The sequence below is a fragment of the Lissotriton helveticus genome, chromosome 3_1, assembly GCF_964261635.1.
Source record: "Lissotriton helveticus chromosome 3_1, aLisHel1.1, whole genome shotgun sequence".
Lineage (NCBI taxonomy): Eukaryota > Metazoa > Chordata > Amphibia > Caudata > Salamandridae > Lissotriton > Lissotriton helveticus.
Genome location: NC_136061.1, coordinates 739,325,084 through 739,350,133, shown reverse-complemented (window position 1 = coordinate 739,350,133; position 25,050 = coordinate 739,325,084). Strand labels below are relative to the sequence as shown.

Sequence of the window (25,050 nt, the reverse complement as noted above, 5' to 3'; positions counted from 1 at the left end):
TGGCGATCGCTGTCCAGACTTTCTGGGTGCTGGGACTGTAGGTCCAAGACGTCCACCCCTCATTTGTAGCTGTCACTGATGGGAGTTAGGACTCCTCTTTATGACGGTTCTGCAGGGTTTTATGACTCTTCCTTTTACTCTGGAAGATCCCGCAGAAACTAGTGATGTAGGAAATGTGACACAGTTAGTTTTCTTCAAATTAACGCAAAAACAATAATTGTATTTAACAATGTGACCGCAAGAAGGTGGCCTGCAATCTGCGTGGGAGTGGCCATACGCCATCGGATTACTCTGGTCTAGAATGCACTGTCACTCTCCTAGGATACAAAGGCAAAGGTAGTACTTCTAGTCTCTTCAATTGGGTACCCTTCATTATACTCACTAACTTCAATGTGAGAGCATATCCTCTGCCATCTAAGGGTAGGTAGATACATGGGAATTCTATCTAAATGTGTGTCCTCACACATAGTGGCATTGTCTAATGGGGTAAACATTTTTTTTGTGTTCCTACATTCCTTATCTAGAACACCTCAAAAGGGAAATCGCATGATACAGATTATCAGGGACTTGTGGATACCTCCCTTTAATAATTGTGCATCAGGTGCACTATGCAATACATAGGCTAATGATCAAAATGTGGAAACAAAAGACAAGAACTAGAGAGTCCTGGCATTTCCATTATTAGAACACATCTGATCCCACCGAAAATCAAAACCGCAGGAACAAAAGGGTAAAAAAAACAAATTAAAATAGGCATTGAAAATTTGTCATGTTCAAAAAAATAAACGTAAGGTATCTCCTATTGAGGTGGAAAACTTGTCTTACTATAGTATTGAGTCGGTTAACCAGTCCATCACTACCCTGACAGTCAGACTGGAAAACATCGAACTGGGCCTAAAGAAAAGTCTTGAAAACCAGTCTAGTCATACAAAAGGGAATTTACACATAATATGGGGGTCCCTGGTACATTACTGCAGTCTGGGAGTGTGAACTTGAACAATACATCAACAATAATAAAAGGGCTGACTGGTGAAAGGAATATGGGAAAGGGAATGGGACTAGGACACAGTTAAAATCCCCAATAACTAGGTATAATGCGACATCGATCAGGGGAGAAGCGGCAAAAAGAAAAATCTATAGGAAGAACAAGAAATTACTTTGGTGATAGTCAGGCATGTGACACAACACCAAGAGTACGGGTGATACACAAACGACCAAAGTAGTACACAAATTTTAACTCTACCACCGGCCGCTACACCATATACTGTAATCTCGGCTACTGTTCCAGTTCCTTACCCGGGGAAAATGAAACTTGGTTTCTTTTAAGGAACAAAGCCATACACTACCTACGAAGCAGAACAGGATTTACTAGTGCAATATCGTGAGAAAAATGTAGGTCACCTTTAGCAAGAGACGCAGATTTATAGCTCCTCCTTAAGGCCCAATCAGGGAACATTTAATCAAGGTCTGCCAGTTCCTTAAGGGAAGGGGCAGTAACATGGCTAACTGCAGGTGACACACTTTTAATCCTGTATATCTCTTTTGATTTTCTTCAATACCATTATAGCCAAATAGACATACACTGGTGAAGTGTTGTCTGTCATGTTCACAGCATGAAATATCAAATCTGTGAAATTTAGTAACCTAAACAAGTCCAACCAACTGTTGCGTAGCGATGGGCATCGTCATGACCATCCCCTCAAAACACAGAGGAGCATGTAATAGCATTAAAAGTAAAAGCATAAAAACAAAAAATAAACAAAAAAATGCATAAAAGAAAAAAAACACATGCCAAGCCATCGGGTATACTTGCAGTATACCAAGCACAGAAAGCATAGACAAATTACAAAAGTACATGCAATAATGCCAAGCCATTAGGTATACTTGCTGTATACCAAGCACAGAAAGCATAGACAAATCAAAAAAGTACATGCAAATGAGCGGTGACGCACAACACTGTGCTATGCACTTTATGCACAGTGAACCTGCAGCTCAAAACTCAATATTCTGGCCTGCTTAATTTGTCAGGCTTAAAATCAATATTCAATTTCCTTACTTTCCTCACCCCCCTTTGACAGCAGGTCACCTTAGTGGTGATCGGCCTGTCAAATACAACTTACTGTGTCGCTTCTGACACACAGGACCAGCAGGAACAATTCATAAAAGGAACAAAATACACAACACAAAAGAGAGACACTTCACATAACACACAAAATATCAACTGTAACCATCTTGTCAACTTTGCAATGACTAAAACATGTAAGCATGTTAAGCCACCTTAATTTTGACCGTCCAAAAGTAAAACTGTTTCACAGACACTCTGTGTGTCCCTTGCGCCACAATTTTTCCTGTGAAAAATAAATCTGAATTTGCTAATCGTTTTTACCTAGGCATGTAGCCCACAAAATTCTAAGAAAGAGCTTCATCTTATTTTCTGTCTAAAACTAATGCAGCATTTTATTTTCTGTTAAATGAAGGCAACTATGTTGACATGATTTTTCAAGAACAGAAGCAGTGTGCAATATACTTGTCTAACAATCCAGAAGTCAGCTATTTGTATTGTACCTAAATGTATGCATTTACTGCATCCTAAGGCACTTTAAAGCTACTGTAAATGTCAAGAATGCTGTTTAAATAGTCTATTTTACCCAATTTCGACTTTGATATTTGGGGCACTTAAAAATGAATATCCTATAATTTTATTACATATTAATCATCCTCAGAATGTTCTCTACAAATTGCATAGATTAAACATTAGACATGTCTCATGTAAATCCTTAGAAAAATGAGTTTTTTACGCCTGCGCTGAGTGATATTTCATATGCAAATATCCTCATTATGTGATATAACACAACTTAAATTACATTTTAATGCTAGGAGGTCACAGTATGAGTATTACGCTTCATAAATATTAAAAAACGAATTTAAAAGCACTTATTTATTTTTTTAATAATTTGTCATAATGATTTTTTTTTTAAATAAAACCAATCATTTTGATAATTCTACATAGGAAAAGCAAGCTGCATCCCTTGCCTATCATATTTAGATGCATTCATTCATAAGCCTAAGCACAGAAGCCTAACTTGAAACATGACAAATGTTTGCGCCACTTTTTTTTTTTAAAAGGACAATTACACTTCGATTCATCAAAGTTCCGTTTTGCGAGTCTGTAATAGCGATTCATAAGGAATCGCTATTACAGACTCGCAAAACGGGAATCATGTACCAATCGCAATTTATTTTGCGAATCCTACAGCTTCTTTATTTGTGATTAGCAATTTGCTAATCGCAAATAAGGATGCGATTTCAAGGGTGCCAGGGGCGTCCAAAGGACACCCTGTGGCACCCCTGAAATATAAATTTAGCCTGATGTTGCGCGCACACATGTCCAAAGGACATGTGTGTGTGTAACATACCACTTAGAAAAATGCACTAAAGTGCATTTTTCTAAGTTTTTGCTATTTACCACGAAGTCAGACTCCGCGGTAAATAGCGGCCAGAAATAGCAAATTCGCAAATAAAAAATGGTTAATGAATTGCATTTAAGGAATCTCAAATAGAGATTCCTTAAATGCAATTCCTCGCAAATATGCGATTTCCCTATTAGCGATTTTTGCATTTGGGATGATGAATCCCAAATGCAAAAATTGCGCTCGCAAAGGGCCAGATTCTCAGAATCTGGCCCTTTGCGAGCCCATTTTCCAATGATGAATCTAGCTGTTATTATTTAGCAACAGAACCAAGAATATGCTTATAAAAAAAGGCTTTAAGAAAAGGGAATCCTGTTAAATATTTTCCTGTTATCCAAAATAATGTACCTCATTTTTGTAACTTTTAAAAAACAGCAGTCTGAAATGCAGTTTCACCCGTGTTTAACTGACAAAATCCTGGCTGAGTGAACATTCCTGTCAATTCGTGGCCTACAAAAACTTCAGCTGTTTGCTTAGCGGCAGTAAAAGCTTTTTCTCAGTGTTGAAACGTGAGCACGGTGGCAGTCTATTTAAAACTGAGACATTTCTAGTTTTAAAATGCGTGTGCAGTACAGCAAAATCCAAATTATCCAGATGATGTGTTTGCCGGTTAATGTATCTAAGGAAAATGCTTTATAATTGTTTATTTATTACAAAACGCAGAATTTCGTTTTTGAGGCCTTTTATTCCTATTGAATGTGAATTTTAATTTTATCTTTTAAGCATTTAACAGTTTGTACATGTGCGTAATTGCTTACTCTATAAATTAAATAACAACATATAGCTATTTTAGCATATCATATGGTTCATTATGGATTTTTATTTCATTTGTATTTAATATTAACTAAATCAAATTTGCATAACAGACTGAAAACAACAAGAAAAACCACAAACACACGCATTGAGCTCATTTCAGACATAGAGAAAGGGGTCAAACACTCAGGACACACAATACAGCGCGTTTAATCGCCATTATTTCATAAATAGCGCAATCGCTATTTACCTACAGAAGTTGCTCTAATGGGAAAACCACAAACCACATAGACATTTAAACACACATTTAACCCACAGATCAACACTTAGGACAGAAACAAAGGACAGCCCACAGACTGTACTTAAACCAAACCATTTGTAAATACTAGTTGTAAGTCATATTTACAAGACACGCTTCTCAATAGTATTCCAAAAGTCTGCAAAAACAGCCCAACTGACTGTTTTATTTCCAAGAAGCCAAAATACACTCAATTCACTAGCTTTGTCTGGCAGAACACCCAAAAAAAAATTCGCTCTGCATATCTCCATTCATAAAATTGCGCAGAAAAAGGATCCCTGTATGTTTTTTTGTCATATTTGAATTCCTTCGGGTTACAGAATCACCAAGGAAGAAATATGTTTTTAACCTAAACCTATTTAGATATTCCCTCAAGGGAGCCGGCTAATTTAATTCACATCTCACTATGGTACCTTCAAAAAGCAACACATTCTTCGATGTGTGCGTGCAACAGGCATGCCAGAAATATTACAGAATATGCAATATTATACCCAAAGTAGTGCTTAAAGTACTCTTCGTACGTGCACCGTTAAACAAAATCAGAGATAGAAAAATCTCCTCATTACCTGCCTACACAAATTGCAATTTGCATATCAAATCTGTACATATCCAAAGTTGGCCGACACAAATTCCAAAATTCCAAAGCCACAGTAAGCGTTACTAAACTACCTTACCAATCCAAGGCAAAAACCAACAGTAAGAGCAGCAGAACGACTCTTACCGAACAAATGGTTGTCCAAATTCTAACTGCCAAGTTCTAAATGACCTAACGGTCGTTTTTGTTTTTAGAATACTCACACCGAAAAGTTCTCAGTCAGGGGTGAAATCATGTGGAGGATCAAAATCAGGAAAATCAGAAATATACTGGGCTGCAGAGACCGAGAATCCCCAGAATCTCTGTGCACAGAGTACCTCCTTAGTAGTGTCCTGTCCTGTCCTCCCAGTAGATTTCTGTCTCCTGACAAGATCACTCCCTCAGATAGCCACTTCTCTGATTAGGTCCACGTTGGGGCGCCAACTGAAGTAATCAAAAATCCTTCTCAGGGGTCTCACTGATACTTGGTCCTTTTAAACCAACAAAGAAGAAATTGGCACAGAAGCTGAAATATAAAAGTACATCTTTATTAAACTCAAATGAGGTGCGACTACGTCACACAGAAGCCTTAGCAACTGAATGAGGCAGTGTGTTAGAATGGTCTTACTTCACTACTTCTATACTCTTTATCCTGCCCCAGGCATGTAAGGGAGTTGTACCATTTACATTCCTAAACAAATGGAAAATCTGGAGGGTCAGCAGGTGAGTAGCCGTTGGGGTTTTAGCAGGATATGGGCAAAACATTATAATTACATAGTTCACAGAGGTTTATCTGAATTAGATGGCACTGCAGGGCATAGCATGATTACATGTCAAACAAAGGTTAATCTGATAAGCACAGGTAACGGTGAGGATGATAAACATCTGGGAAACTCCATGTAGCATGGGCTGGTCAATCAGTGTCAGGCCAAAGCATGAACAGAGTGTCCCTGCAGGAATGCAACAGGTCAAAAGTTTGAGCTCCAGAGTGTTCGTGATACAGAGAGAAAGTCAGTCACAAGGACACAGCACAAAATGGTGGACAAAATGGCTGAGTGAATGGCAAGACAATAAACGCACTTTTCCACACCCTGACAACAATGCCAGTAGTAAACTAGCAGTTCACTAGCAGTTGTCAGCTGTTATGTACACTGTTAAGTTGGTCTAGGTTCCTATTATACATGAACAACATTATGGTTTATTAAATCAAACACAGGAGACGGTTTTGTGTAGAGCAAATTTTGAATTATTTTGAGGTTCTCTTATATGTGAAATAAAGGAAAAAGGATTGAATGTGAAATAAAACAATTGTTTAGGGTCACACAATTTGGCAAAGTCGGGAAGCTGGTATTCATTCTAGAATTTCTGGTTTAACATTGTACAATTCAGCCACTAGATATATATGCTTCCCATCTTACTCCCCCCTCGCCTTTTTCCCAATCGCCACCCTGCTGGCATTGATGCGGCCCTCGGCCACATTACAGACCAAACTTTGTGGCCCTTTGAAAAAAGTTTGCGAGTACCTATGCTCTAAAATGATTCCCTGCACTGTAGGAGGCCCAAATAAGACCGTGCTGCACTTATTAACACTGAGATTTGTATCCCAAGCAATCACTATCTGCAGGGTCAAAATTAAGACTTATTTGGGATAGATGTGTAATTTCTGTTAAGATTCATTGAGAAAATTATTTGTTCAATTGTCAATCATGGAGAACTTTTGCATGTCATGTTCATAGGTAATACACATTTCTTCCAGATTTAGATTTTTCGGTCAAAATATTGTTAGCAAAAATGGTATATGACAGAAATATAGTGTTCTAGTTATTATTTGCAAAACTGTTATCCCATTAAGTGTATGGAATGTATCACTAACACCAATGGAGCAACATTTTTGTAAACAATATTTAGGGCAAACCTTTTCTGTAAGGCAATATTTCAATTATGGTATTTGGGTAAATTGAGGACAATGTGCAAAGCTTCCTAAATTCTTTTTGAAAGCAAAAAGGCATTTAACAAAAACTATCTTCACAGGTTTGGAATATAAGCTGCAAATGACATAAATCTTTTGTGTAAGTTAAAAGCTATGCAACTGTTTTGATAATTAGGATTTCTGTCTTGCTCTGTTTCTTGTTCCTATGATTTGTCATCCAGAAGACTAAAGAATTAATGAAACTTCTCTATCTAAGATTCATCTCTCAAGACATCTTTCTGCTTAACTTTACATAATCATGTTCAAGTGTTTTGCTTACGCACCTCATAAAATAGGTTTATTATTAAATTTGTGACTGCATCAGATTTGAATTTTACCAATAAACAATGTCAATTTTTTGCCTATCGGCTTGATGCATATGTGCTTTTATACGGTCATTGTTCCACCATTAGAACCTCAGTTTTCAATTCAGCTTCCGTTCTTGCTTTTGCCATATCTGTGTTTAGGTGAACTTGCTTGGAAAGACTCACTTTACAACCATATCCTGCATGTTTGTAACTCAAAGGCTCTGGCCCTGGGTTCATAACCCCACCTCACTCCATATATGTGGACATCTACATTCTCCTGTCAAACTGTTTAGAAACATTAAAATCATCCCATATAATATTCACTGTAACCATTCTGTTGAGGAGTGGCTTTCAACGCGTGGATAGCATACTGATTTGGAGGTCACAATAGTGATAGCCACATTTGTTAAGAAGCATAAACTCACCAACTCATTTTGTTTTTCGATGAGTTCCATAGTTTGGCTATGTGTTCTTGTAGGTTTGACTTGGGTGCTTCTTATGTGTCAGGAGTCGATTGATTCGAATACTGTTGAGCCTGTAATGCAAAGGCAAAATCTATATAAAAATGTATGAACTGCTGCACCCAGATTATGGCACTAAATCCTATTTAGACCTAAGTATTTATCTCATATTATATATTCCTTTCAAATTTCAACCTGCATTTTTTAACAACCCACTAAGTGCATATTTGAATACTGTGTTAGAGGTTTTACCATAGTGAAGTTATGAGATGATTAGAAGGTAGAAATCAGTGCCTTTTCCCAATTGAAATTCTTGAAACAAGGCATTGATGTCCAAGGTTGGTCAACAAGAGTTAAGAGATGATCCATATTTTCATGATATCCACATACAATACATTTACATACACTTGATCTAAATGAGGATCATTAACAGTCACTTGTACACTGAAAATATGGTATGAAAGCAGCCCTGATTGGGCCACAGTTCGAACACCTAATGATATAAACCTTTGCATGGTGGAAATATTTAGTGTAGGGTAAGTGTAATTACACTGTAAGGCTTTGTGCTCCATACATCCAGTACAACTTGAGCAATTCCTTAATTAAATGCCTGTTGCATTCAGTAATTGTTATCTTGGTAGACTGTAAAAAAATATGCTTGCAGTTAAAATATGATCAGTATTTTATGATGCTTTTAAAGCATGCTTCTCATCACTGTAATATATTATATAGATCTCTAATTCTTTATGTACATTGTAATCAAATGTCTATTATTATGTCCAGGTAACTAATATGGTGAGTATATTTCGTCTAAATTCACTTCTTTTGCCTGTGCTTGGCAAATTGTTCGGCTAGCTTTTTCTCTGTTTTCTGCATTTTTATAGTTTTAGCAGGAGTCTTTGTCAGCAATCATTGCTATTTACATTAAGGACTTCATGTATTTCTAAAGCCCTTTGTTTAATTGTAAGACAAAGTAACTAAAAGCATGTACACTTGTGCCAGCATGCTTGCCATTTCGCTTCTACAATTTAGCTTGCTTATATTTTCACTTCTTCTCTTTTAATCAACTCTTCCAATAATTTGACATGTATTTAACATTATGTAATACAAATATCAGAGATGTAGCTGTATGAGGATAAAAGCAATAGAAGGAGATTCATACAGGATTTATGCCCAGGTATTTAAAGTCAGAATAGCAACAAGGCCCTTTAAATAACAATCTGTGTTTTATTAATATACTTAAGACCTCAGAGAGTTTTGTATAGGAAGAATAAAGGACTTCACAATGAACCTCAATAGTCATGGAAAATTTGATGGATTATAGTGCATTCAATTTGTGAGAAATATGTGCTTTCAGTTGGCAGGCCTACCATGTGCTTAAACTGTAGTATAGTTGAGTGGCCAGGAACCACACATGTACCACTTTCAGGTGTTAACCTTGATTTGAATCCTTTCCATCCCAGGCTTCAAGCCACTAACAGGAGACAGAGAATAATGAAACAAAGTTCCAATGATGCACTACCTTATATTGTCCTTATTCACCATTTACACCATTTTAGTGTGCAATTTGTATGCTCAACAGTGTCCAGAATAATCTAGTGTTAATCTCCTGTACAATCACCATCGGCCACATGATGCATGGAAACACTCATCAATCCATTGATTTATATCAAAAAGGAATTATTTGAATAGCAGTACAGTTGACAATAACAAATTATGATGAAGAAATAAAAGTATTTGGTGACATACAGTCATGGATTGAAGAGTTTAATTGGAATCAGCATTCGCCTATAATGAAGAAGTACATCTGTTGCCCAAACTTGTGATTTTACAGGAGGTTACATTTGACTAACATGGGACTCCCATAAAAGACATCATGGCAGGATTTGGAATTCGATGGGATGGTAACAGCTTAGAAAGCTTTTCACTGTTGCTTTTCAACCTTAGAACCACTGGCAGCTATTTTCTTTGCTAGTTAGCGAGAGCTGAAGCAAAAATCTATCTCAAGTATCTCCCTGACTATGAAATTGCTAATATATTAGTTTTTGGGTATTGCAAGATGCCACAGGATTGATAATAGACCATCTTAATCTTCCTAAAGCTCTACATAAGAGGCAGATTATTAATTGGTGTGCCAAAACACAATACCCATGTTAAATTCTATGAGGGGCCAGTGGAAGCTCTGTAAATAATATGAAAACACAGTGGAATTTTTAAATGCTTATGACCAGATAGGCAGTTGCATCCTGGACTAACTGGAGCTGATATATACGTTATCCACATAGACTGAGAGAGTACGCTTTAGTACAATCAATCCTGGACCCTACTGGAGAAAAAACTGCTGTCATTCTAGCATCCTTGTTCAAGCATCAAATAATTTATTTCCAGATTGTTATCTGAACTAAACACACCGCTGATGTTGCTTTTACTTCACTAACTAGTGGAACATCAAACTTAAAACCATAATTCATCACCCAAGAAGATGATACCCAGCAAGTATACCAGCCCAAAAACATTTAACAGAAGTGTTTTTACCAACTACTGTGACCTCCATCTTATCAGATGCTGTCCATTTAACTACTTATGACTTGCATGTGAGCTTCAATATTAATTGTCTCCAAAATAAGAGCACTCCAAAGTGAGGAGGACCCAGATATCATCAGTCTGAAATATGGGGATGGATGAGTTTAGAGTGTGGTGAAGAGAAGATATGATGCAGGAGAAGGGGAATGGTTTTGCAGTACTCTTCAGATAATTGCATTGGTGAGGTGGAAAATTGATGCAGTGAAATGCTATGCAAACTTCTGGTTATATAGGCAGCGATCAAGTGATAGGCCAGGTCAGAAATAACTGCCACCTGAAAATGCCTCTGGATGATAGTTTGACCAAAGATATCAAAAGGTGGCAAGAAGATCCAACAAAATCAGTATTGTGACATAACTGCAATCCCCATCAGCTGAGGTCACCAAAGAAAGATATGAGACCTGTTTCTATATGTCTACAGGGGAGGAAATCTAGCTGTTTCCTCTAGGAGTCACTAATGCGCACATACACCTCAGTTCGGAAACACATGATATACACAGACATTTAGAAACCTGCCTTGGGAATGTAGGCTTTTAGCTTTGGAAGAGCGTATATTGTTTGCAGAAGTTCTTCCTTTGTGTGAACCAAATTCGGTATAGTGATTTAAGTGTCCTTGCCAATGAGAAAAATGTGTGCCCCTTCCTACTTCTTCTGAGTTTCTTTAGCACTGGTAGTGCTTACATTTTTTTTTGGTCATTATTTGAGTGAAGGTCTGAAGCCATTCACAGGAGCCTAATTTTCTATATGAAAATGCCATCCATTGTCAGAATGAGCCACATGGTTTCTCACTGCAGCACTTGAAATCCTGGCAGATCTGTGTGCACCAATGTGTCACCTAAGTTTTCCTCTTAGTTTTAGTAAATCTTCTTTGTTTTCATATGATGATTTAATGTAATTTTTATGTTAGCTGTATCAGAGAGTAAATCCTGCCATGTAATTTAGTCATTATTGACAATGAATGAAAAACTCTACCTGGGTTACCATCTGAATCCAGTTCTTCTGCTTATAGACATTTTCATTGGTTTATTTGCACTTTCCATCACATAAACATTTGGGCTAAACAGATATTTGAGCCATTGATTATTAATGAATAGATTTCCTAAATTTAAAAAGCTACATTCCTTATCATAATTACAGTTGCCAGTCACATTAGTAAAATCCTGGTTCTTTTCTTTATCCTTCAAACCTGATAATCCTTCCATGACTCAAAGTGACATCCCAAACTCAACCATTTATTGCCAACAATTGGGGAAAGATCTCAGTTGGGCATAAGGGTGAACAAAAGTGTGTTTCTGTGTTAATTTCCATATGTATCCTCTTCTGTCAATTAAGTTCACGGTCTGCTTCAACAGTGTTGTTGTATCTAACCGTTCGAGCTTTTTTAAAGGGTATGTGAGTGTGAGGTATGAGGGAGGACTCTCCTTATGTTATCAATTGCTCTTTATTGTTTTAGATTACGATGTCACATGACATGTATGTTACACAATCTTTAAACATGGTTGCCATTAGTACAAATCTGCTCAGCAAGTAATCAAAGATAATATCATAATAGTAAAGAGGAACAGCAAATTACCCAAATTCATTAGATGGTCAAGTGTCTGAGGCCTCAGTATGGTTGCAGGGAGTCCATGATTCATATAAACTGTATTCCCGATACCTTATTCTGCTTCCTGAGTTATTTGCTTTAACCTGTATATAATATAACTTCTTGTCTTCTTACTTGTTAGGGACTAAGGACCAGTGCAGCACCAAACGTCATCGATAATATGAATTACCATAGGATAGCAATATCGTTTAAGTCTTTTATTTCATCCCAAGGGAGAGCTTCATTAACCATTTTATTAAAATGTATCACAGTTAGATTATGTTCTTACATGCTGGTAACAGAAAGTGGTAAACAATTAGCTTTTCCTGCTTCAGTTTGAATATTGCTGTGTTTAAAATGTGGACTCTGAATAATGATGGTGTGATAAAGTCCTGCTGATGAGTGAGACGAATTTCATGTTAAACACCTGCATAATTGTCCATGACCTGAACAGTATATTATGAGTTAACTTAACACGCTCAGCTGAAACTGCAAAAACTCATAAAAATTAAATGACTCAAAAAATATTTATTTTAATTTCACTACTATCTTTGACCACGTTGAGATTTGCCTTTCATTTTGAAGAGGCGTTCATGAACTTCAGGTCCATTACTTTAATGGCACCTGAAATCTAATATTTTGTCTTTTCTCTAGTTAGGTGCTGTGCTGAAAAGGTGTATATTTAAAATTGAATGATTAGTGAGCCCCAGAGTACATTCTTCGCACAGTGCAGGTTTTGTGTTCAATATAGTTACATTTATTGCACAGTAACACGGCTAATGCTGTGTGTGAGTCTATTAGAATTAATTGCCATTGTAATGAAAGTTGACAATACCCATTTGTTCAATTAAAACGTTGCTATTTACTTCCTAATAAAGCTCTGCTCTTCGTTGCCATTAACTACTGAAAATATTAGCTAGATACAATGATTTTAATGGATATTCTTATTTGGTGTGTGCTAAACATATTTGCAACTATTCTTCTGAATAGTGTTTGAAAAATTTGACACAATCTCCCTTGCAGTATTTAGGGTCCGTGGATAACTTTACAAAAAGATATTTCATTCCCATAATATTAGGCAAGTATGAAGGTTAAAAATACGAAACTCTTTTTTATTAAAAAAAAATTATGTAAGAGGGCATGTTTAAATATAGGCTCATACTACTAAACAGGGTCGAACAAAAAATGCTGTGTTTCATTAACAGCTTTCAGTAAGGCATGGGAGTAGTAATAATCATATAGTTTTCAGCATGAGCATGCTATATACGAAATATTCAAATGTGCACTTACCTGGCACCAATTAAAGAACATATTAGTGATACTAAATATTTTTATGTAAGTTTAGTGTCAGCATGTCGCTTTTTATTTGAAAAACTTTGGACTATTACCAAAAAGAACTAGTTTAGATAGTGTGATCAAGATTCGAAACCACACTATGAAATACAAGTTTTTGCTTTAAATTGTCAAAGGACTGCCTTCTCTGTCGAGGTGCGGCCAGCACAGATAAGAGTGGTGGGGTGTCGTGGGGGAGTCGACCGGATAGGTAAAATGAAATAGATAATAAAACCACTTACCTCGGCGATGCAGCGAGTGCAAGGGAAGTGGTTTTACTTATTTATTTCATTTTACCTATCCTGTCGACTAACCCCCACCCGCCCCACCCTCGCCCCGCCTCACCACTCTTACCTGTGCCGGCCGCGCCTGATCCTGTCAGCCAAGTAACAATGCTTAAAAGAAGCAAAGAGGTACATAGGTTGTGATATTGTACCAGGTGTTTAAGTGCTGTCTGTAGCATTTTGCATTTAGATTACATGTAGCTACTCACTTGTGTCTCAGTGGGTCTGTTTAGTTCTGCAAGCATAATCCCATGTTCTGAGACATTCTTTTGTGAGTAACAAAAATTATTGAGCTTTGCTTGGGTCACTCTTGTGATGTCTTTCTGCACAAATGCATCAAATTGATAATGCTTGCTCCTTACTGGCATATCACTGATGCAATGGTCTCTAAGGAAAGCCAGGAGAAACCAAGAAAAATGGCTTATTTCTCAGGTTAGGTCATACAAAACTGGGGTGAGAAGGCCCCTGAGGCCCTCGTGCTGATGGTCCTGCTGCACTATTGCTGGCTATGTCCTTGTTATCAATACTTCAAATGTAAAGTAGCCAAGAGGAAGACATGCCAATGATTTGATTACATTTCAGAAATACCCTTTATTCCTATGCTAGATTTCATTAAGGTCCTATTGTAGTTCGCATTCTTCTATAGAGTATTCTGACTTCAAACTCCCTATTGTTGCACCTATGATCAATTAAATTAGAACAGCACAGAGGAGGCATCAATGAGTCCCACAGACATGGGAAGAAACAGTATCTTGGTGGGAGCTCTACAGAAACACAGCGATCGTGGCTTATAGCCGCCACCCCTGTTACTTTAAGCTGATTTTTCTCACTTTCTTAAATCTCTCTCGAACTTTCTCTATACCTATAGGTGATATAATCCAATTGGTCATCCTCAGTTTGTATTAATTTTTTTACTCCGCAATCCTCAAGCTTCAGTTTTCTCTCCAGACCACTCAATAGTTAATATCCTTCTCTGTTCCCTTCTTCCATCCTCAAACCTATTCACTCGAACCAATTTATAAGGTACATAAATTTACATGTTTTATATTTCCACTGAGTTTATTACTACCCTCAAGTCTGGCGTCCAGCCTTCACATTTTGCTTTTTGGAACTGCATTTCCTTATTGTCTTGTTTTTTCTCACCCCACTCTGTTTTTATGGAATGGTATACTTTCATAACATTTTAACTTTTATGTTGTTGGCTGGCATGTCTCCATTATCTGGCTGTCTTTATTATTACTCATGCTTCCAACTTTAGGTGCCTTTGTTTTCACCTGCACTAGTTGGCAGATGTTTCTTTATTCACTTAAACCTCCTGCTTTGCTCCATAAATCTGTATTTGTTTTTTCATACTAGATCTAAAAATAAGAATCTGTATTTGACATAATCAATCAATCAATCAATGATTACTTTATTCAATACTTTTCAGTAACATAAAAGTGTACTACAAAATAGATTAAATACCTTAAAATTTTAAGATGACTATTCATATAAACAGTACAATTTTTAACATTCAAGAAAGTGAAACTGAACTTAATCCCCTAACAATTTCTCATGTCTCAGTTCACACGCTGGCTCATGTGTGCTTTGTTCTTTTGCAGGCAACCTGGAATTATCTGTAAATGTATTCTTTTTCACCAATTTAGGTACTTTTCAAACCCTTTCGTCTCCAGTTGTTTTCGCCTTAATTTGTTTCTCTTTTGTAGCTCTCTTTAGGCTTTGCTGTTCTTAAGTTGTCTCTCAGGCCTTCATCCCCTCACTCATTTGCAGAAGCCTTCTAATTCCTCACACACTATTCTTTGTGTTCTTACTCCTGTGTTTAACTCTATTCACATGCTTGCACCTCCCATTGCATAATATTTTATTGGTACTTAAAATCTACCTTCTCATTATAGTCTCCAAAAAACGACGAAATTGTGGGCTCTTGTCTAGATTATACAATGTCTCTCCAATGTAATATTCGCCCCCTCGCGTTCTTTTCTCACTTTCTTAAATCTCTCTCGAACTTCCTCTATACCTATAGGTGATATAATCCAATTGGTCATCCTCAGTTTGTATTCATTTTTTTACTCCGCAATCCTCAAGCTTCAGTTTTCTCTCCAGACCACTCAATAGTTAATATCCTTCTCTGTTCCCTTCTTCCATCCTCAAACCTATTCACTCGAACCAATTTATAAGGTACATAAATTTACATGTTTTATATTTCCACTGAGTTTATTACTACCCTCAAGTCTGGCGTCCAGCCTTCACATTTTGCTTTTTGGAACTGCATTTCCTTATTGTCTTGTTTTTTCTCACCCCACTCTGTTTTTATGGAATGGTATACTTTCATAACATTTTAACTTTTATGTTGTTGGCTGGCATGTCTCCATTATCTGGCTGTCTTTATTATTACTCATGCTTCCAACTTTAGGTGCCTTTGTTTTCACCTGCACTAGTTGGCAGATGTTTCTTTATTCACTTAAACCTCCTGCTTTGCTCCATAAATCTGTATTTGTTTTTTCATACTAGATCTAAAAATAAGAATCTGTATTTGACATAATCAATCAATCAATCAATGATTACTTTATTCAATACTTTTCAGTAACATAAAAGTGTACTACAAAATAGATTAAATACCTTAAAATTTTAAGATGACTATTCATATAAACAGTACAATTTTTAACATTCAAGAAAGTGAAACTGAACTCAATCCCCTAACAATTTCTCATGTCTCAGTTCACACGCTGGCTCATGTGTGCTTTGTTCTTTTGCAGGCAACCTGGAATTATCTGTAAATGTATTCTTTTTCACCAATTTAGGTACTTTTCAAACCCTTTCGTCTCCAGTTGTTTTCGCCTTAATTTGTTTCTCTTTTGTAGCTCTCTTTAGGCTTTGCTGTTCTTAAGTTGTCTCTCAGGCCTTCATCCCCTCACTCATTTGCAGAAGCCTCCTAAATCCTCACACACTATTCTTCGTGTTCTTACTCCTGTGTTTAACTCTATTCACATGCTTGCACCTCCCATTGCATAATATTTTATTGGTACTTAAAATCTACCTTCTCATTATAGTCTCCAAAAAACGACGAAATTGTGGGCTCTTGTCTAGATTATACAATGTCTCTCCAATGTAATATTCGCCCCCTCGCGTTCTTTCTCATTTCCGTGTAAATGTAACACATACCTCTTAATTTCGAGAACCTATTAGCCACCCTTTACCACAACTGTATTTTCCTCCCCTTCATTTCCTTTGATTTTCCCTTAGGCTTTCATCTTATTTCATATGTAAATTAATGGCATGTTTTGTGAATTGTTCAAAGCACCTTTAATTAAAACAGCAAATAAATCAAATAACACAATCTCCTGTTCTTTGTTAGGGCTTCTTCAACAAGCAGCCTCTGAAGAACATGAGATGGTACAGTGCTTAGCGAAGGGAAGAAGCAAAGCACTGCCACCAAATGTTACTGACAGGCATTCTCCTGCAAAACAATCTCTTTTAAGCACCCTTGGCAGGGTTCTCTTGCTGTATTTAGTTGCTCGGCTAGAACAGATTTATGCAGTTGAAGGAAATCCCGAATATCGTGTAATAAATGCTGTTTCAAGGGTGAGCAGCTTTGAACATGGCTGTGTTTAGCAAACGAAGTGATTTAAATAGTGTATTAGACTGAAACACCTGCTGTAGTTTGCTGCGTGTGGTTGAAGCTAGCATAGTTAGATGTACAGCGCAGGGCTTGCAGGTAGAAACTGTGTGAATCCACCCCAAATTTATAGGTGAACCTTTCGCTCACTCTTAATAGAGCCAGAAAGTTCCAACCCAACCTGAACCCTATGCGTTATTCGTCCTAGTACAGAACTGGCCCATTATTTTTCGTTCGATACTTGTTTGAAACAAATAAAACAAAAAATTAGGCGGTATGTCTGTTCCAATTTTCTGACTGTAAAATGTCAGTTGAAATTGAGCGTGCCAAAGTTTAATTCTGATCACGCACGTGTGCACGCACATACGCAGAGTACTGACTTTATATTGTGAGCATTGCCCTATTCAGCCTAGTGTGCAGCATAGTACATCCAGTTTTGCAGCACACAGTCATTAAGGATTTTCCAAATTTCTTTCTCTTCTTCTTCCGATCTTTCTTTCTTTGCTACTAAGAGACCGCAGGGCATGCTGCAGTAGAATAAATACAAAAAAGAATGGTAAGTCAGCAACCGAGCGCTACAAGACAATATGTGGTCCCCTAGAAAGTTATTAGCATACCATTTTTTGCTGTTTACCTAGTGAGAATGGTGCCTAATAATTTTGCTACTAGTTATGGTGAGTTGTGACTCACCTAATCATGCACTGTTCACTTAGTACTCCGCACTTCAATAACTTCAAATCTATCACCACTTTGTACTTTGTTAACACATTTGTGTTTGCATTTATTAAACACTTTTCAATTATATTCTTTAACTTTTTTTAGCGTTTGTTATTTACATGCTTCATAACAATTTCCATACATATATACAAATGAATCAATGTTGCATTGAAAATATGAATGTAACATGCTTCTTTTCATTTTTCAAGCGTTTGTCGGTTGGCCCAATGCATTTCGGCACGCGAATGGTGCCTTCATCAGGGGCAACTCTAAAAGAAATGAACAAGTACTCTGTATGAGTAACTGGTGTATTGTTGATCATGGGGGTATTTTTATATTAAATCAATGGCGCACCTGAGGTCAACTGTAGTTCTCTCTTGGTATTCTGGTATAATCGCTTGGGTAACTAGTGTATTCTATAAACAGAAAGATACTTGATTGGTACCTGTTTATTTACTCAGAAAATTGTATATCGAAATACCTATTTTAATAAGGGAACATACCTGCTTGTCGTGTTCTTTATAGCTGTAATGACAAGCATGTGTCAAAATCAGAATGCCGGTAATGTAAAAAATTCAAGGCAGCAGTGTTCTAAAAAATATTAGACACCCTACCTTATCTTCGTGATGACACTTCGTCTAAGGGTTTAAGAAAGGGACGCTATGTTATAAACGCGTATGAAAATATACTTGTCTAGTGCAGAAAGGTCTATCTGTCATGAACTGTACCTCTCTTCTTGAAAATCTCGGCCGTCACGAAAAAACCGCTGCCCTGTGAGAACTCGTTCGAATAGACGCTGGTAGTAAACTCCATTTAAATTTGGCGTTTACCACGCTGTTGCCTGGTTATCAAAATAGAAAACGGACATCTTGTACAGGACGCTAAGAGTGTTAAAAACTGTGGGCGCCATATTGAAATGGGGATTCTGTGAGCGAGTCTGCTCGTATTAGTGCAATCTTAATGTTACACTAAAATTAGATGTAATACTGTTTGGATGGTTAGTAACCTTGGTAAAGGCAAAAAACTAATCAGAGTAACTTTCTGCAATGATATCTTAGCGCGATTGTGTATTAGGAAAATAAATGAAGGGTAGAGCATGGTGGTATTTATATTTACGTGATCCTGGTAGTGCCCCTATCCTGTCGTGATGTTATGGTGTATATGTGACGTGTCCCTAGATGGCACAAAACTGAATATACATATAATGCACTTCACTAGAGTGTAATAAGTCCACGTGATAACATACACTGTATGCAATAATAAACAGACGTTTACATACATGTTGTACTCACAATTATGCGCAATGTTGCGACTGTTGTGACCAATAGTATGAACATATGTTAGTCTAAACACATCATAATAAATCATAGTGCTGTCACGTGATTCAACCTAAGGTAGGGTGTCTAATATTTTTTAGAACACTGCTGCCTTGAATTTTTTACATTACCGGCATTCTGATTTTGACACATGCTTGTCATTACAGCTATAAAGAACACGACAAGCAGGTATGTTCCCTTATTAAAATAGGTATTTCGATATACAATTTTCTGAGTAAATAAACAGGTACCAATCAAGTATCTTTCTGTTTATAGAATACACTAGTTACCCAAGCGATTATACCAGAATACCAAGAGAGAACTACAGTTGACCTCAGGTACGCCATTGATTTAATATAAAAATACCCCCATGATCAACAATACACCAGTTACTCATACAGAGTACTTTTTCATTTCTTTTAGAGTTTCCCCTGATGAAGGCACCATTCGCGTGCCGAAATGCATTGGGCCAACCGACAAACGCTTGAAAAATGAAAAGAAGCATGTTACATTCATATTTTCAATGCAACATTGATTCATTTGTATATATGTATGGAAATTGTTATGAAGCATGTAAATAACAAACGCTAAAAAAAGTTAAACAATATAATTGAAAAGTGTTTAATAAATGCAAACACAAATGTGTTAACAAAGTACAAAGTGGTGATAGATTTGAAGTTATTGAAGTGCGGAGCACTAAGTGAACAGTGCATGATTAGGTGAGTCACAACTCACCATAACTAGTGACTACAATCTTCTGGAGTGACTTCCCTGATTAATCATTGCACCATTTGATAAGTTTAAAACAGTTGGAGATATTGGAGTGCTCCCCACAACCCCGATTACTATTAATAATTTTGCTATACTTTACCAATGTCCACGATGGCAGTACTTTAGAGGCAATATCAGTGTTCTCCAGCTTTTATTACATATTCAGCAAAAGTCTGCATACTAGTTTTGCACCATTAAACCCTAGAGACAAATGTATACATACAGTATACCACCGGCAGTGCAGGCTTCATATCCTGTCAGGGGACCATGAAAAATGAGGTGAAATGTCTCCAAGTTTTTACCAAGTGTATAAGTTAATTAATACTGCACAATACAATTCTTCACATGGATTATGTATTTATTTATTCAGATATACCTCTCTGATATAGCAGATTCTTTACTGCAGCCTTATTTGCATGACGTGTTAGTGACATCTATGGTGTGTGCAAGTACACAAGTTCTCCTTCTTGCATCTATGGTCTTCTGGTTTTGTACAGCCATGCACCTTCCAATGGCCCTTTCTTTAATTCTCGGAGGGTTCCAAGTGGAGATACTTAGGGCATCATTTACAACCACACCGCAGGCACATGAACTGCCACATTTAAGGTTGTCTTCCATTGTGGTGAACATTTTTCTCCAGGAAGGGGTCCCACACATATAGCATAAATCATGCTGAGGAAAAATAATCTGTGGCAGACGTTCTGCCAGGCATGGCACATTATGTAACTTCAGTCACTTGTACATGTCTTGGAAATAGACCCCCTGCCCCCAAAGGAGGATTGATCTCCTGCAATGGCATAACTAATGAACCTTGGGTGCTGCAAGCTTTTTCCGTGCGCAATTAAAAGGCCTCAGATGTCCTACATTGAAAGCATGGCATTTATGCAGAAGAGAGGGATTGCCAGTGGAGCAGATGTCGAGGGCTGGCACCAGTTCCATCAGTACCAGCTCCATGAGAGAGTATTCGTGATGTTTGAGATGGTGGCAACTCCACCTTAGAGAACACCAGCATTCCATGTAGCCCTGTAGAATAAATATGTCAGGAGAGCATCAAGTGGGCAGATGAGACATCCACTGTGTTATTTTGCTAATGACCCTGTTGCCCACCTCTGTATGAGGTCCTTAGCTTCCAAACCTCTTTTTAAGAAGCGCCCATGGACAAATGCATTCTCAAGCAAATTGCATAGTCTGGAAATCAATGCTAAAGTGTTGCCAGCATGAAAGTCTGCAGGGTTCGATCACACGCTACGTTTATTTCACTTATCGTTCCTGTATCGTAATTTAGAAAAATCAATGCCTTGAACCTTTATCCCATTCTGGATTATTTTGTTTTCATCCCACAATGCTAATATTAGTTAGCTGCAGGCTATGTATCATATCACTCATTCACACCATTATTACGGCTAAAACACTTCCGCCAGCTCACTGGTCTTTCCAACCTCTAACATTTAACTTCAGAAAACTGAATGTACTTTTTCAAGTAGTAAATCTTTTATGTAATAGAGTTTATATAACAGGATTATTAGCAGGCCTACAACATCTGCTTTCAATATATTTAATAGTTGATGCTTTTTGGATTTGTTCAATGATCAGATGCCCCCTCCTGGATACCGAAGTGATTAATGTGCTTTGCTAAAATCAACTGTCATTAAATGGAAGACAGTGTTATAAGCTGGGTAAGGAGAAGTGGGCAAGCATACCACTATTTCTGATTAAAAGAATAATTGGCAGATGCCTTCTGTAAGCGTCGGACCTGCCAATTTAATTAACTGGTTGAGGTTGCAGATTTACCTTTCCCGTGTGCCTTAGTGAGGTATCCAGAATCCTACTCAAAAGTGTGTTCTAATGCCAACCATTTCTAAAATAAAAATAGTAAATTTCCCAAAGATAACACATGTATGCTATTTTTTGTTACAAAGTTTCTCAGGGATATTCATTCGTTGCTTTCATCAGGGTTTGTGCGAGAAACGCTTTGCACCCATGTAACAAAACTAAAGAAAGATGAACCTCGATATATTTCTATCAAATGTTCCTCTATATGTACAATATATCTGGAAAATGTATAGAAATCCCCGTCCCGCCTTCTTGCAAGAAAACTACTGTCTGTTATTTGTCAGAGCAAAGTTTAATTATAACAAATGGCCACGGCGAGATTGTCACTATTGACTAAGTAGTTTCAGATATATGACGAAATACCTTTCTGGCTTGTCCTTCCATTCCATCTAATTGCAAAATGCCTGAGATTTGACACTGATCAGTTGAGCCTGTACTGAAAGTCTACCTCATTCTCAGAGGATGATATGTACTTGGATATCTCTAAAATACTGAATTGCAATTTCGTGATGATTCTGATGCAAAACACATGGTATAGTTTTTAAAGAATTATCCTGGAGAGTGGTTGTTCATATCAATCTTTAAAAGTATCAATATTAATTATTGTTGTTCTTCCAATAGAAAATGTATGTATGATCGTGTAGCGTCTTTGCTGATGTACCACAAAACGTTTAGTAAGTTATTGTGATGAAATATTTGTGTCTTTAACCCCAAAGCATTTAGTATGAATTAAGTTTTACGAACTAGAAAAAGTTAGTATTTTGAGTCTGAAGCATATATTTTATCTATATGAGTTCAAAAGACAAACATTAGTTATTTCACAATGGTCTGACCTTTTTAGCAACGTACATCCATGAATTGTAGGAAATATGTAAAACGTTAGGTTGAAGGTCATAATCTAACAGTGGGTACCACAGTTCACAGTTCAATTGGTGTCTAACGTCTGAGGGGTAGTATAACAACCATGGTGGTCACTGCTGACCTTATCGGGGGATTCTTTTCAGATATTGTGAACTTAACTGTACTTTAGTCCAGGTTTCATGAAAAGGTAGGTTAATAGAAGGACATTGATCGTCTTCATGCTACATCCATTTCACTTGCATGTTACCCTTTTCCACCTTCTTAGTCTTTATTGCTCATGTGCATTGCTTTTGCTCAATATGTTACGAATTGCTTGTCCAGCACATATTAAATCTGCCTGTAACTATCCTATTGAAGGACCAGACGGCGAAGGATAAAGCACTCCAGCACATGGCAGCAATGTCGTCAGCTCAGATAGTGTCTGCCACTGCCATCCATAGCAAGCTGGGCTTAGCAGGCATCCCACGGCCAACATTTCCTGCAGGACCAGGGGTAAGCCACCTCAACAGTGTGTAACAGGCATCTCCCTTTAGCACATATTTGATTGAAATTCTTGTATTTGACTTGCACTGTTGCCAAAATGATCTCAATTATGTTAGGCAGCCTGTGAAGTCCATATTGGGAAACATTTTCATTTTGAATTTTGACTTATGATCACCAGTCTCATGCCATGCACTTTTCTTGGATTTATTGCAAAAGCTCTATTGAATGACTGTCAGTTATTAAAGCTTTATGTGAACATTTAGTAAATGTCCTTTTTAGTTAAATGTTCTACACCCATGAGCTGGATGCTGTATTGACCCATGACTTTATTGAATAGTGTTATCACTGAATACTGTTTGAAATCAAAAGTGCTTAGAAAACACCTATCACGATAATAAGGTGATTGGTGATCTCCACAGTGCCCCTATGATATGACTGTTGTAATGCTTCAATTACTTACTGGTAATGACATTCATCTGAGTCTTAACCCTTGCTTTCCTTACTTTCCGAGGTGAGACAGTCTAAAGCCAACTAGCAAAGTAAAAGCCCACTACCCCCACAACCCTTCTGTCCATTCTAGGCCCTTTGTATGTTTATCGTTGGCCTGGATAAACAGGAGGGAGTGAGGTACGTAAGTAAAGAAAGACAGAGGTAGGACTAATATGATTTACAGTAAGTAAATGAAGCATTACCAATCATCCCTCCTCGCTCTCCTCCTTTACTGATGTGAGAAATACAAAGCAAAGAAAAGCAGGACAACTATAATGTGTATGTTTCAGAAAATACAGTTTAATCAGAAATACACATGAGTTATGCTGCTAGAACACCGTCTATTACTTCATAGAGGCTAAGACTTTTGAACTAAAACATTGTCAAAATCTATGCCCTGATTATTCCTAAAATGATTAATGAAACTGGAAGGTGAAACCCACGTCGCTGCCCTACAAATCTCTGTCATAGAAACCCCTTTGATTTCTGCCATAGATGTAGACATACCATGAGTCGACCTACCTTGAATACCACCCAAGGGAGAGTGACCACCTGACTTGCAAGACATCCCAATAAGTGATTTGACACAGCGGCTTAAGAACGCTACAGCAGATCTGCAGTCCTTCTTACTAGGACCAACATTAATGAATAAAACATCATTCTAAAGGATGCCAAACTTTCAAGTGAAACCAGGATAGCCCTTCTATCAGCCAACCTGTGAAGCTGTTCCCCATCTTTAGAATCCTGTGAAGGGAAAATTTGAGGAAGTATTACTTTCTCAACTTGATGAGAAGAAGAAATAACCTCTGGACAAAAGGAAGGTTGAGGATGCAAAACAATCCTGTCTTCAAATATCCTGCAAAAACGATGCCTGTATGAGAGCGCTGCTAACTCACCTGGTCTTCTAGCTGATGTGGTGGCCACTAGTAAGAAGGTTTTGAGTATTAAAGTCTTAATATATATCTGATGAAGAGGCTCAAAGGTGGGGATTTTAATATATCCAGAATAAACAGTAGATCAAAGGAAGTAAACTGATGAAGAGGGTCCGGATGGTTATTTAACAACCCCTTAAACATAGGAATTAGTGCACTGGGATCAAGGAGATTACCCCAGGATGATCTGAAAGCTTTTCTAGAGGCTCATTGTATTTTTCAGTGCGGAAATTCTTAAACCCAACAACACCCCATCCTGGTAAAATGACATAACCTGGAACAAATCCGCAGTAGAAGAGTCCAATTGCCTAGCCCTACACCAATTACTGAAGGAACCCCAATGTCTGGAGTAAGTGTTAAAGGTTAAAGATTGCCTAGATGCTTGTAAAGTCAAAGCCAAATTGCCTGGAAGACC

The 25,050-nt window shown here is 37.4% G+C and overlaps 1 protein-coding gene across 6 annotated transcripts in view; it reads left to right on the top strand.

The window, feature by feature from the left end:
* The window catches only part of TEAD1 (TEA domain transcription factor 1), a 505,124-nt gene that overhangs the window by 325,765 nt on the left and 154,309 nt on the right, over nucleotides 1-25,050 (top strand). For all 6 annotated transcript variants that reach the window (XM_078680921.1, XM_078680920.1, XM_078680919.1 and 3 more), the window contains one exon: nucleotides 23,089-23,223. In XM_078680921.1, coding sequence (XP_078537047.1) covers nucleotides 23,089-23,223 — 135 coding nt within the window. The remainder of the gene's footprint in view (nucleotides 1-23,088; nucleotides 23,224-25,050) is intronic.